This window comes from Leucoraja erinacea, chromosome 7, assembly GCF_028641065.1.
Source record: "Leucoraja erinacea ecotype New England chromosome 7, Leri_hhj_1, whole genome shotgun sequence".
NCBI lineage: Eukaryota > Metazoa > Chordata > Chondrichthyes > Rajiformes > Rajidae > Leucoraja > Leucoraja erinaceus.
In genome coordinates, this window is record NC_073383.1 from 44,733,439 (window position 1) to 44,748,968 (window position 15,530).

At 39.7% G+C, this 15,530-nt stretch overlaps 1 protein-coding gene across 2 annotated transcripts in view; it reads left to right on the forward strand.

Annotated features, from left to right (window-relative positions):
• Window positions 1-15,530, forward strand: part of LOC129698941 (double-stranded RNA-specific editase 1-like) — a 213,741-nt gene that overhangs the window by 81,126 nt on the left and 117,085 nt on the right. The window contains exon 1 of one of the 2 annotated variants that reach the window (XM_055638429.1): window positions 2,989-3,535. The exons of the other annotated variant lie outside the window; for it this stretch is intronic. Within the exon in view, the coding sequence (XP_055494404.1) occupies window positions 3,436-3,535 (100 nt within the window). The 5' untranslated portion in view covers window positions 2,989-3,435. Of the gene's footprint in view, window positions 1-2,988; window positions 3,536-15,530 lie in introns of those variants that run through there. 2 annotated transcript variants of the gene reach the window in all.

Below are 15,530 nucleotides of genomic sequence, written 5' to 3' on the forward strand. Positions count from 1 at the left end.
CGGCCCTTCGAGCCTGCACCGCCATTCGATATGATCATGGCTGATCATCCAACTCAGTATCCCGTACCTGCCTTCTCTCCATACCCCCTGGACTGGCCTCAACTACCCTCTGTGGCAGAGAGTTCCAGAGATTCACCACTAATCTAGAAGGCCTCACCCTTAGTGCAGCACTGGGATATTAATCTGGAATTTTATTCTCAAATTAAAAGATTGAGACATAAACCTAGAACTTTCTCAGAGTCTTAGAAAACCATTGTAGTTCTCAGTGAAATTCTAAACACGCAGCTTTGGAACTGGTATACATATCTAGCTCCCTGTTGAATGCTGCAATTGAATCTGCCTCCATTATTAACCCTGGTATTGTATGCCAGACCCTAGTAAAAAAAGGAGACAAGGAACTGCAGATGTTGGAATCTTGAAAAATACAATGTGCTGGAGGAATTCAGCGGGTCAGACAGCATTTCTAAACGGAATGGATAGGTGGCGTTTCAGGTCAAGACCCTTCCTCAGACTCGAGAAGGGCCCTGACTCTCCTGCATTTGTGTATGTTTTCCGAGTATAAGTGTTTTTCCTCGCATCGCTTTTGTGAAAAAGTTTCTTTATATTGCATGTGGTTATGGGACCTTCTGTCAACATGAAGTTTTTCTCCCTCTACTTGCATATTCCCGTTTTATTATTTAACTGAAGTGCCTCAAACCTGATAATCTGCTCCCCAGCCTCTCAAAGCCCTTTATAACTTCCTTGAAATGTATTGCAAAGAAATGGACACAATTCTCAGTTGCCGCTGAACCAGCTGAATATAAAGGTTTCTTGTACTATATTTCTCGCTGTATAAATAACAAAAGCCAGTGTTTTTGTCTAAGGTGTTTCTCAACCTTTTCTGCCACTTTCAGTAAACGATGCACACATACAGGCAGACATTTCTGTTCTTGTATTCATTCAGAATAATGCCTCCCTGTTTATATTACTTTGTCTCATTCTTTCTGCTAAAATTTCCAAAGCATTGAATTTTCCATTTATAAGGTTTGAACCTCATTCTTTACAATGATAACTTAAATGTACATTCATTGAGTGACTGTGCATTTAATGGAATTCCTAGAAATTGGCTTCAGCCCAGTCCATTCAAGCATCAACTTTCTAATGTTAATAGTTTCTCCCTCTTTTAAAAGCCAAAACAAATCTTTACCCACAAATTTCATGGGTGCTTGAAGGAAATTACATTCAGATTTGCACATAGAGATTATAAAACTGTCCCAGCTTCGAACAGAACAAATGATCGGAGCAGAGCATTATCAAACCAAATGTTTTCAGTAAATATGGAATGCTAATCCCTTTCCAGAACAAATATCTGGAATCCATACCTCAAGTTGTCCCGATGGTCGATGGTGAGACAATAGCTTTGTCAAATTGTAATTATATTGGAATAAAAATTTGTGGTCATCCAAACGCGTGGTGTCTTGAAGATTTTCTTTATTTACGCGGAGAGGTGCTCCAGCTGTGTAGAGACATTGTTGAAGGGTAGATTATTCTTCTTGGACCAGATTAGTCCAATATTAGTGTTCAAAGAGCAATAGAATGCAATGGGAGAATGGATTTGTTTAAAATACGGATTGGTAACCAGATAATGCAGCCTTGAAATGATTGGTGAAATAATGAGGGGGCAGTTTTCACATAGTATTATTAAGATTTAAAACACACCTAAGAGCATTGTAGAAGAAAATTGCTCTGGAAATTTTTAAATGCAGTTCGCCTGATATTTGCAGAAGATTACTTTGTACGTTTATGATGAGACAATAAAAGCTGGTGTGAAAATAAGCTGGACAGTACTTTCAAAGAGTTTGTGTTTGCAAAACCTTTGTTCTGTGATCCTACAATTCTGTGATTCCTCCTCCCCCCCCCCCTCCCCCCCTTCCCCACACTGTTATGACGAATTTCTGGATGTAAACAATAATATTCAGTGATTTACAGTTTTATTCCTATTCATCTGCATTGGTTGGGCTTCAAATTAAAGGCCATTTTAGAAATCAGGTTAGGAGTATTACAATGCAGGGAGATTATTTTATTTGAGATGGTCACCTAGTAACAGAATATCAGATATTTCAGTTAAAATTACTTTCTCATATCAAAGTCAAGAAGAGCTTCAATTGTTCCTGATGGGATGCAACTTATTTTTAACACTGGATCATCTATTGTTCCGCTGAGTTTTTCTTGAAAATTTCACATATTAAGGATTTTTTTTACGGGAACCTATAGCAGTGATATGGATGGGATTTGGAAATTGCACATCGAAAAAAAATTGGAAATTTGCACATCGAAAAAAATGATTCCAAAATTATTTGGATAGCTGCATCTGTTGTAAAATTGCTGTTTAGATCAAGGCAAAAATATTGGAACTAATGGCGATATAAATTGCAAGTATGCTGTGCCCATGTTTGAATTAGTGATTGAAATTGATTCTGCCAACTATTAAAATAGTATGCTGAATATTCACAATGGTAACATAAAATTACAATTTCTGTGATGTGCTTTTTAATGTGTTTGGGGTGTACAAACCATTTGTGAATAGAGATCCAACAGACAGTGAGTAGTTTTTATGCAATAAAGTTTATCGGAAGTTGGAAAATTTGAGGCAGTATGATCTTTTTAAACTAGTTAAATAAAATTTGGAAGCTGTTACTTAATTGTGGTGTGAATTTGAAAATGTGCCCTATTAGTTTTGGTCCTTGTGGAATGTGATTAGTCCACTTTGAATTTATGTTGAAAGTGTTTGTTCTATCACATTTAAAAGTATGTAAAGTTATTATAAATATTTTAGAATAATTAAATTGGGAGGTAATATTCCCTCTTTTGTAACCTTAGCAACTAGGATTCAAACTGGTTAGTTAGTGGCTTGCTGGGAAGTAACTTTGTACATGTGCTAGTATTTGGACATATCTCATATTATATATACAATGTAGTTCACATCACTTATACCATCCATCTGCAAGCAGTTTGTGTTCTAAAGCATACTGGAGGTGGTGTACATGATGTCATAAGAAAGAAGCAATTATGATTGGATCCAACCATTGATCTTTATGGGTAGTTTTTACGGGCTACATTGATGGTCGAAGTGGGGGTGGCTTGTGGACTAACCAAACCCAACTGCTTTTAATTGTGGTGCTATGTCTCAAGGTTACAAAATATGTAGGATCATGTTTGAAGTCAATTTCCCCTTTTAATTTGTCGGCAGACTTGTTTTGGTCAGGGGGAGAGTGCAGATGTTGACTGAGTATAAAGAAGCTCGGATTGTGAAAGGGCAAGCACAGAGTTAACTGTCACCGCTGCTGATGCGTGATGGCTTAAATTAATTGCTGTATTAATATACTTTGTTAAGTCAGACGGAGCAATTTAGCACATCACTGACCTGTACAAGCTGCACAGCCAGCTCGGTGCTGTATGGCTTCACTGCTGGCTGCGACACTCAACATGGGCACTTACATTCATCTGGTCAGGCGCAAGTTCAAAAGGCGTCGGAAGAAGCGGTCAGAAAGGAAAGGTAGATTTGAATTTCTATCTTTTTTATTGTATATCAGGAAAAGTGAGAGTTACTGCTTGAACAAAGATGTACCAAAGATTATTGTTCTATTTGTACATAGCTTTCCGGTCTGAGGAGGAGTTCAATTGTTCGTTTTCTTTCCCAATATTATTTCGATGTTTTAAAATCAAGCTGCGTTTACCTGAAGTATGTTTCTCCCCATTTATGATTACTGAATGAAACTTGCAAAATTGTTGTCAGTGTGTATGTCTGCTTAGCAACTGTTCAATGCTTATAATGTTGGAGTTGATTTTGAGTGAGCACTAAATGTTCTTGTGTATAATTACATCTAATTTTTTATGTTTAGTTGTATTGTAACATTTCAGATTTTTGATTACTCTGAATGGGTTACAATCTTGAGATAATTAGGAATTCTACTCTTATTGTATTTTAGTGAAACCATATTATGTCTTAATTTATATTCGCACTTAGGCATCTCTAATTAAGGAATGAATATTTAACTTTCTAAAGATTGGTAAAATAAAATTTAAAACTTTAAGTGAATAGGTAACCTGAGCTTAAGGTCCTAAAACGTTAGCAGGATTGAGGTTCAGTGGTTCTTTTAGTTGGAGAGTAATGTGGAAGGATGGTGATAAGGTGCAATTTGAGGCCACATTGTTTGAAACATGCAGTGTACTTCTCTAAATGACTAGTAGAATGAATTATTTGAAACATGCCATTTAGTTTTCTAAATAAGGAATGAAATGGATTGTATATGACTATGTATATGGTTACGTACCATGGGAGAATTTCCCTTTTGGGTCAATGGTGCTGTTGAAGTTACGTAAATTTGGGTGATCCAGGTGAGGAGCTGCCTGTTGGGGACACAATAAGATGATTTGTTCACACAAGATTTAGTGCCTTCTGCTGTTTCTGCTGTATTTCGAGTTGTCCTTAGCCTTTCGGAAATTTGACATACATCAATATAATCATACTGATAATTTGCTTCCACTCTCCACAGTGATAATTATCAAAGCAAATATAAATTCACAAAATGTGAATTCAGTACTCAATATTACTCAATGACGATGTAAGTAATATATTGAAGCTGTCTTTAAACTCTCCGTGTAGCCTTTTGTCAAGCGACCTGAGCTCGTCAAGTCTCCTGTTTCTATAATTTCTAGTTTCTTGTATTATTGAAACACAATGCATTCATTCTTGAAATATTTTAATAATTAATTTTGACAATTTCAATTTTGGTTTTGCTTTCTGAAATTATTATGAATGTTTGGTCCTGGCTTGCGTTTTCACAGTCGTATAGCATATTAGAACATTCCTCATCCAAACCATTAATGTTTATCCAATTAGTGAACATTTTGTATCTTTGCAGTATTGGTTGTGGAACGATGTGTTGCCTTCGAAAAAGTTAGGATATATTATGAATTTTTGTAAAGGCTTTAAATTGCAGTGCTGAAAGTAATCAGTTCAAGTTATTGTAAAGAAATCTTGTCAAAAAAATATTTTTTATTCAAGAAATGATACCTTCTCTAAGGTTGATTTTTAAGTCACAAATTTACCCCTTCAGCGTTACACGATTCACATAAAGAATAGATATGTGCTGATTTGAAAATAAAAAAGGGTTACTCAATTTAATCTAACCTTCAGTACCAAGTCTGTGGCTCTGCTGATCAAGGCTCTTCAAGAATGCATCCTGCTACGGTTTAAATGTGGCCAGGGTTTCTACACAAGTTTTTACTTTGAAATTTAAACTTCAAAGGGATATAATGGGCAGCTTTCAGATCATTATTTTGTGGTATGTTTAAAGTGTGTGGAAATCAGTGAAGCATATACTATATATTTCTCTCCCTCTAAATGTCTATAAAGCAGATGGGTAATTCTCTACAATTCTCTCAGAAACGAAAGAGAAGAGGTGGGGTACATCTGCTTAAAACCCATTTGGAACACATATTGAATGGTCATGTGGGAGTGACAGATGCTGCATTCATTTAAAAAAATATAGTGAAATAACAGAAATATAGGTCAGTCGCTGAAATATCTTTTAAGTTTGAAATATTCTCCTAATATTTTATAGGATATTCATTTGAAGGGTGCTCATGCCCTCAAGACCGAGTAATTATTCATGCATTATTATCTGGCTGCTGCGCCACCTGAAACATACAGGAACAAGGAGTAGCTTGGGAATATATTTGATTTGGATTTCTAAAATATATTTGACAGTTAAGAGTGTTTTATTGTTATTTTGAATTCAAAAACTTTGAATTTTAGAAGACATTAGATAAGGTTTAAACATGGGAAAATATTATTCTGGAGCAACAAAGACTCCACAAAGGTTATATTTAAAAAGGGAATGAATAAGCTGGACAGCAATAAACTGAACACAAATTGCAAAGCCTAGCTTGAATCTGGAAGAAGACCTTTGCATGGATTGTCTTGGGCTCTGTTCTCTTTTTTCTGTGCCTATAGTTTAATGTGTTTCAATGTGAGATAGAGGATGGGTGCCTATACTTGTGTGGGTGATGTAGAAGTTAGTACTTTGATATCTGGAGGTGGACATTTCATACATTGTAAATTTTGTGTGAGACCCCCCCCCCAGTCCAAACAGCACAGGGAAGCGAAAGCAAACAATTGAGTTCAGCCTTATGGTTCCAATTTGGTTCTGTAGAAGAGCAGAAGACTGAGATGTTTGTAGAGATATACCATGAAATAGGCTAAAACAGCAAACATAATCTGTGGTTAACGAGGGTAAACATTTGAGAAATGCGGAAAAGTATTTTCTTGAAAACAGCATGTTGATTACCAAGAAATTAATTGTGGAATGGGATTGCTTTGAGAGCAACTGCAGAAGGCCATTCATCTCATCGAATCAATGTGCTAAGAAAATATGCAAATATCCTCAACAATCTGCATCTGTCCCAATACGATATGTTTCCAATTATGTAACCAGAACTATACATAGTATTCATACCGTGGGCTAATACAGTGCATTCAGAAAGTATTCAGACCCTTTTACTTTTTCCACATTTTGTTACGTTACAGCCTTATTTTAAAATGGATTAAATTCATTATTTTTTATCATCAATCTACACACAGACCCATAAGTATCAGACCCTTTGCTATGACACACAAAATTGAGCTTAGGTTCATCCTGTTTCCATTGATTATCCTTGAAATTTTTCTACAACTTGATTGGTCTACCAGTGGTAAATTAAATTGATTGGACATGATTTGGAAAGGCACACACCTGTCTATATGAGGTCCCACAGTTGACAGTGCATGTCAGAGCAAAAACCAAGCCATGAAGACGAAGGAATTGTCCGTAGACCTCCGAGACAGGATTGTGTCGGGACACATATCTGGGGAAGGGTTTAAAATAATTTCTGCAGCATTGCAGGTCCCGAAGAGCACAGTGGCCTCCGTCATTCTTAAATGGAAGAACGTTGGAACCACCAGGACTCTTCATGGAGCTGGCCGCCCGGCCAAACTGAGCAATCGGGGGAGAAGGGCCTAGGTCAGGGAGGTGACCAAGAACCTGATGGTCACTCTGACAGAGCTCCAGAGTTCCTCTGTGGAGATGGCAGAAGTTTCCAGAAGGCCAACTATACCTGCAGCACTCCACCAATCAGGCCTTTATGGTAGAGTGGCCAGACGGAAGCCATCCTTCAGTAAAAGGCAAAAGACAGCCCACTTGGAGTTTGCCAAAGGGCACCTAAGGGACTCTCAGAACATGAGAAACAAGATTCTCTGGTCTGATGAAACCGAGATTGAACTCTGGCCAGGCACCGCTCATCACGGTGAAGCATGGTGGTGGCAGCATCATGCTGTGGGGATGTTTTTCAGCAGCAGGAACTGGGAGACTATTTAGGATCGAGGGAAAGAAGAACGGAGCAAACTATGGAGAGATCCTTGATGAAAACCTGCTCCAGCGTTCTGGACCTCAGACTGGGGCAGAGGTTCACCTTCCAACAGGATAACGACCCTAAGCACACATCCAAGACAACGCAGGAGCGGCTTCGTGACAAGTCTGCAAATGTCCTTGAGTGGCCCAGCCAGAGCACGGACTTGAACCCGATCGAACATCTCTGGAGGGACCTAAAAATAGCTGTGCATCGATGTTTCCCATCCAACCTGACAGAGCTTGAGAGGATCTGCAGAGAAGAATGGGGGAAATTACCCTAATACAGGTGTGCCAAGCTTGTAGCGTCATACCCAAGAAAACTTGAGGCTGTAATCGCTGCCAAAGGTGCTCAACAAAGTACTGAGTAAAGGGTCTGAATACTTATGTAAATGTGATATTTCAGTTATTTATTTTTAATTACTTTGCAAACATTTCTAAACACCTGTTTTCACATTTTTATTATGAGGTATTGAGTGTAGATTGATGATTTAAAAAAAAAGGAATTTAATCCATTTTAGAATAAGGCTGTAACGTAACAAAATGCGGAAAAAGTGAAGGGGTCTAAATACTTTCTGAATGCACTGTAGGTATTGTATACAACATCATGATTTAGTATTTCTAACATATAACTCATTTTGATATTTGATACTCATGCTTCGTGAATGGTCATTTGCTTCTTCCGAAGTTCTTAACTGTCCACTGCAAGTAAAATCAGTGACACAAGAAATGTAGTTTTGAAAAATGCGAGCCTTCAGATCATACATGGACCATAAATCGCATTAAAAACATGTGATATTACTTGTGTGAATAAAGTTCCTTAGTTGATTTTTCTTTCTGCGTCTTGTGCAGTTTTCATGTTGACAGGGCATGAATTCTTGTTTTTTGCATTTCTGTGGCTACAAAGGCCCTTTGCAGATCACTCCTGTGGGCAATGTGACCTGGCGTCAACTTGCTCTAAATTCACATTATTGAAGAACCCTAGGGTTGGATTTGACATTACGCAAGTGTGCAAAAACAATTTGTCTCCAATAATTTTGTAACTGGAGAGGTGAGAACTTTGCCACGTCAAAGCTGCAAACAGAATACAAATTCAGTATTCTGAGGGAAAAAGTACATTTACTCTGCTTTATTCCTAAACTCAATATAATTCAGCCTTTACGTTGCAACATTTTCAGTTCAATGCTAGATCAAAGCTTACAGTGCGGAACAACCAGCTGCTTTCATTTTATTTACAGATAAATAAATGCACATTGGGTCAGGGTTTCCCAGTGATTGGATGTTTTGTGCTGGAATACATTTGATAGAACATTGATGCACATGACAATGATGATAGTGCTATAAATACTTTATTGCTTGCAATCAATTTTGGAGTTGTGAAGTGAGTTATAAAAATTGTCGTACTTTTTATACTTTCTCAACCACTTCCACAATTCATACATCCTCAATAAAAATGAGAATTGTGTGGTATAACAGTGCAGACAAAAGTAATCATGTTATTTATGCACCAAAGGAGAGAATGCAGCTCCACATCACATCTTTTCAATGCTTAAAGTGTGCCAAATTGTCAATTAAAAAATCATTTGTACCTGGACTTTCAGAAAGCATTTGATAAGGTCCCACATAGGAGATTAGTGGCAAAATTAGGGTACATGGTATTGGGGGTAGAGTGCTGACATGGATAGCGAAGTGGTTGGCAGGTTAAAAAGGGAGGGAGAGAGAAAACGGGGAATTACAGACCAGTTAGTCTAACATCAGTAGTGGGGAAACAAAGAGTAGTGATTAACGGGTCCCTTTCAGAATGGCAGGCAGTGACTAGTGGGTTACCGCAAGGCTCGGTGCTGGGACCGCAGCTATTTACAATATACATCAATGATTTGGATGAAGGGATTCAAAGTAACATTAGCAAATTTGCAGATGACACAAAGCTGGGTGGCAGTGTGAACTGTGAGGAGGATGCTATGAGAATGCAGGGTGACTTGGACGGGTTGGGGGAGTGGGCAGATGCATGACAGATGGAAGTTTAATGCGGATAAATGTGAGGTTATCCACTTTGGTAGTAAAAACAGGAAGGCAGAATACTATCTAAATGGCGTCAAGTTGGGAAAAGGGGAAGTACAACGGGATCCTTGTACATCAGTCTATGAAAGTAAGCAGGCAGGTACAGCAGGCAGTGAAGAATGCAAACGGCATGTTGGCCTTTATAACAAGAGGAATCGAATATAGGAGCAAAGAGGTCCTTCTGCAGTTGTACAGAGCCCTAATGAGACCACACCTGGAGTATTGTGTGCAGTTTTGGTCCCCTAATTTGAGGAAGGACATTCTTGCTATTGAGTGAGTGCAGCGTAGGTTAATTCCCGGGATGGCGGGACTGTCATATGCTGAGAGCATGAAGCAGCTGGGCATATACACTCTGGAGTTTATAAGGATGAGAGGGAATCTCATTGAAACATATAAGATTGTTCAGGGTTTGGACATGCTAGAGGCAGGAAACATGTTCCCGATGTTTAGGGAGTCCAGAACCAGGGGCCACAGTTTAAGAATAAGGAGTAAGCCATTTAGAACGGAGACGAGGGAACACTTTTTCTCACAGAAAGTGGCGCGTCTGGGCTGTGGAGGCAGGTTCTCTGGATGCTTTCAAGAGAGAGCTAGATAGGGCTGTTAAAAATAGTGGAGTCAGGGGTTATGCAGAGAAGGATGGAACAGGGTACTGATTGGGGATGATCAGCCATGATCACATTGAATGGCGGTGCTGGCTCGAAGGGCCAAATGGCCTACTCCTGCACCTATTGTCTATTGTCATTTTGGCTGGTTTGGAGTCCCAATCAAAAAAAACAAAAGTGCTGCTGGAAACTCAGCGGGTCAGGCAGCATGTATGGGGTTGGGAGGGGGGGGGGGGGGGGGGGGGGGGGGGGGGGGGGGGGAGGGGGGGGGGGGGGGGGGGGGAAGGGGATGACGGATGATGTTTTAGGTTTGGACCATTCAGACTGATTGGAGTAGAGGGAGAAAGCTCGAAAGAGGTGGGGCTAGGACCAAGCCGGGCAAGTGATCAGTGTATACAGGTGAGGGGAGTTGACAGTGTATACAAGTGAGGGAAGTGATAAAGGCTAGAGGTAAAAAAGAGATCAAATTAAGGAGAGGAGGAAAATGTAAAGCCAGAGAGGGAGGTTATTAGTGAAAGGGGATAGGGGGAGGGGAATGAAGGGGATCCAAAGGAAACTGCAGGACTGGGATGGGAGATGAGTGTACAAAGGAGAGGAAAGGCACAGGTGAATGGGTTGTGGAAGAAATATGTGAGTACTGGGTTGGGGAGGGAGTGCTGGGGAAAAAGATGAGGGACATTACATGAAAATTTGAGAATTCAGTGTTCATGCCGTTGGGTTGCAAGCTACCCAAGCATTAGATGAGTGTTGTTACTCCAGTTTGCATGTGGCCTCACTCTGGTAATTGAGGAGGTCAAGGTCAGTCTGGGAATGGGAAGGGGAGTTAAAGTGGTTAACAGTCGGGACCTCCAATAGGCCTGGCACACATAGCACTAGTATTCGATTATATAGCCACCTAGCTTGGTCTCTCCAAAGCAAAGGAAGCCACATTGCGAGCATCATGTGCAGTAGACGAGATTGGAAGAGTACATTTGAACTTCTGACTCACCTGGACGGGCTGCTGGTGTCCCTGGATGGAAGTGAGAGAGGAGATGTGGGAACAGGTGTTACATATCTTCAGGCGACGGGAAAATGTTGCAGGGAGAGTGGTCTCGAAAGCGGGAGAGGTGTGGATGGAAAGATGTGACTGGTGGTGGAGTCAATTTGAAGGTGATGGAAATGTAGGAGAATGAGGTGTTGGACACAGCAGATGGGGTGAAAATTAGGGGTATCTCTATCGTTCAGAATTGGGGGAAGGGAAGTAAAACGTATCTCATTGGTTTGAACGTGTGTAATGTTTTGAGGAATAAACATTTTTTAAAGTTTGATTCTTCTTCTTGCGTATGGCGTGCACAGCCTGTCTTACAACTTGTTCTGTTTGATCTTCTGTTTGTGCACGCCAGGTTGATTGCATTTGTTGAAACAGGGTGGACCATGTGAAGGTTGCAATCTCCCGCCCCTTAATTTTGATTGTATTGACAGAATAAATGTTTTGAGATTGGAAGGACTTTGTGCGATTGTCGATGATTGTTACCTCCTAAAAGTTTAATTTGGCCGTTATAACTCCCCACTAGTAGTTGTTAACCACAATTTTGAATTTGTAGATATAAAAGACGAAGCAATATTTTTATTTAATGCAAAATTATGCAATGCTAATTTTATGTTTAAATGATTTAATGCCATCTTATAAATTTATCCTGAGCATTCTATTTATCCTGCTAATTTGTCTTTCTGTTCATCAGAATATTTTGTAACCCTGAGTACCTATTTTGGTACTTTTTTACGATTGTGAAATTGTAAAAAGAGAATTTATTTAAGCAAGTTTCTTTTGATATTCATTTTGAATTAACAAACTGGTTTTATCTTCCATGCAAATTGATGCCATATTCTACATTGAACACTGATCATGCCAGGTATGGCTTTCAAATTCTGAAATATTTGGGCACTGAGTGAATACAATGACATGCGGGTAGAAAGGTAAAATGGATAGAATAAACTATGTACAGTTCTGGGGCAAGTTTGAGGATTGGTGTGCCTTGCTCCTCCTGCATCGTTTGTTCCTTGACATACATTCATTGCCTGTGCATCTGCAACTTTCAATTAAATGCTTTCTGAAATTTGAATCTTGACAAGTTAAACCTCAATGGGACCTTATGATATTACAGCACATTAAACTATTCATCCCTCTCAGGAAATCAGGAAATTTTTGTTTGCAAAATTTCAAAATAATTTTATGCAAATAATTTCAATTGATTGCTCACCTTCTGTAGCAGATCGACTTTCAAGTGAATTTTAAAAAGTAGCATGGCCAGTACAAACAAGAACCACCTTGAAGCCTGAAAAGGTCATTGCATCTTCCATGTTTTGAGGCAGCTAATAAAAAAAAATGCTGATTTTTCATTCCTGTGATGAAGGAGAATTGTAAAGTCATCAAAAAATGGTTTCCATTAATGCCAAGGGGATTTTCTCTTCTACCCGCTAGCCTCTTTTCCAAGAGTCTGTGTTGATTTAATTCTTTTTGAGTGTCCTAGTGCTCGAAAAATATTGGCATTTACTGTTTTCTACAGGCAGTTCATCACAATTTTTGAAAAAGCCATGCGTACCAGACAGTTGATTCATAGGTGGAAATTAGTGCAAGCAAGCAAAATAGCAAGTTTAAGAAATCTGATTGTTTAAATAGTCTTGAATATTATCTGACTTCTTAGTTCCTCCCACACTGTATCTGAGCCTTGTACATAAATTAACCAGCTGCGGTTATACCAAAATGTTCAATTGAACTCTTATGTCATTTATGTATAGCACAAAACTCTTGCAATATTATTATTTTGGTATGAGAAAAGAACGCTTGTAAATTCTGGAAAGCTAAAGTGTGCCATTGATTAAGTTTGCTCGTCCATTTATTGATGAACTATCTGTTTGGCATGTTGTACCATCTGTAGCTCCAGGACAGAACTCTTATGTTTGATTTTGAATATTTTCACTGCAAGTTTCCGTTTTACTTTTTGGGCTCTTTACTGAGAGTGCTGTGTTGTCAGAGAGAACATACTTGGGTGAAAAAATGTAATATATAATTATTTTGAAACAAACATCCATTTAGCATGAAATTGAAGCTAAGGACAGATCTGGGCTGAGAGTCCTCTGATCAACATTGACAAGCATGTAGAAAATCAGAACATTACTGAAAATCTGAGGCCAATTAATATAGGGGTTCAACTTCATACAAACCTCCTTTCAATTGCTTTTACTTAACGAGAGATTCATGTGCTTCTGTTCCATCCTCCTGTACCATTTCTTACCTAACCTCAAGTTTATCATTATTGTTTGCTTATATACCTCCTGCGGTGGCGGGTGCCATATTTTTACCCATCTCGAGTAAAGAAGTTTCTGCTGAATACCTAATTTGTTAATACCATTTATGTAATTTCTATAGTTATGAGCTTCCCATGGGTGGTACAGGGCTCGAAATTAGCTGTTGCCCGAGTGCCAATGGCCACCTAAAATGCCGCCGGGCTACCTAAATGCCAAGTGATTTTGCCCGTCTTGGCACTGCAGATACTGATTTATACCAAAGATATATCCAAAAAACTGGAGCAACTCAGCGGGTCAGGCTGCATCTCTGGAGAAAAGGAACGTAACATTTCGTATCAGCGGCGACTGTAGTGTGGGCAAAGATATGGGGTGACGGAGGGTCGGAGCGAATGACGGGCCCCGCACAGTGGCAGCGGCTCCACCTCCCCCACCCCCCCATCCTGTACTGACCCCTCTCCAATTCATCCTGCTCTGCTCCCCCCCCATTCATCCTGCACTGCTCCGCCCATTCATCCCGTACTGATCCGCCCATTCATCCCGTACTGATCCCCCCCCATCCATCCTGTAGTGATTCCCCCCCATCCATCCTGTAGCGACCCCCCCATCCATCCTGCATAGACCCTCTGATCCACACCGTACTAACCCCCCCATCCATCCTGTAGTGATCTACCCATTCATCCTGTAGTCCCCCCCTCCCATTATCCTGCACAGACCCTCCGATCCACACTGTCCTGACCACCCCCCCCCCCATTCATCCTGTAGAGACCCCCCCCCGTCCATCCCGCACTGATCCCCCCATTCAACCCCACTGACATCCCCCGCGCTCTCCCCTGACACTTTTACATACCATAACCAACACACACAATTCACCCCCCCCCATTCCCCCCCCCCCCCCCACCCCCCCCCCCCCCCCCCCCCCCCCCCCCCTCCCACCCAATCTATCCACCCCGCACTGATTCACACATCACCCCCCACCGACCCTATTGTGCTGGAAATGTCTTCAGAGCAAACATTAACTATATTTGATAACGGGATGCTATCAAATGTGTTTTAATTCCCAATGTTATTATTTGTTTTATCCATAAAGATGGATTAATTAAATTGTGCACATGTGAGACATTAAAACCGCAGTGTTCGATTGTCACTGCTGCCATTGACACGTTATTACAGAATTCATTTTAACGGCAAATCAATGTACTTAATATTGATTATCAGTACTGTAGTTATTTAATGAGCAACTTTCACAACTATATGTTGGATTTATCCAGGTTTTACTTCTACAGTCAGTCATATACATCACAAATTTGGTCAGGAGATATTTCAGTTGAAATTTTAATGTTAATTCTGAAGTGAGAATGATGGAAACAGCGTTTATTAATAAATGTTTTTAAAACTGGTGCGTACAAACTGGGTATCTTCATTGCTGTTCACAACATTTACATCTAATCTGAATGTCCAGTAATGTGGCGTTTTGACACCTTTAAACATATTACCAAAAGAACACTTGCTGCAGTTATGTCCTTTGGTCATCTCTTGTCAGTTAGTGTAATGTTTAACCTGTCAGATGGGTATGGTCGGTTTTATCAGCTATTATCATAAAATGCCTTTAGACATTTTCTTGCAACCTGTATATTTTATTGTGGATAAATTATGTGGGAAGCGAGAATGTTTCTGTACCAATAACAATAACAACCCATGCTATGGCCATGTCATGATCATTTCACAGAAAACATGCTTGCATCAATCTGTAGTGTGCATGGTTAAGCATATATGTTGGCATGGTCCAGGATTTATTGACACAGGTTGATCATACGCTGAGCAATCCAACCACATTTTTGTATGGAAGTGGAAAGAAATAATTGAAATTGCATTAATTTCAATGTGTAAAAAGAGTTGAGATACTGTATTATCATTTTGCTGCATGTCATTGTGGTATATATCATGTCTTGATTTAGTTTGTGACTTTATTTGAAGCAGAAATAATATGTGAATGCTTCATTGAGCATAATTCCGACTGGTAACGACGCACTTCGTCCGAGCACATTATTGCACGTGTCATGCAAGCCGTCTTAAATGACCATCTAAACTGTCATTTGGCAACCTAAAAAGCTGCCTAGGTTGCCCGGCTGGCAACAGGGAAAAAAAGTTAAGT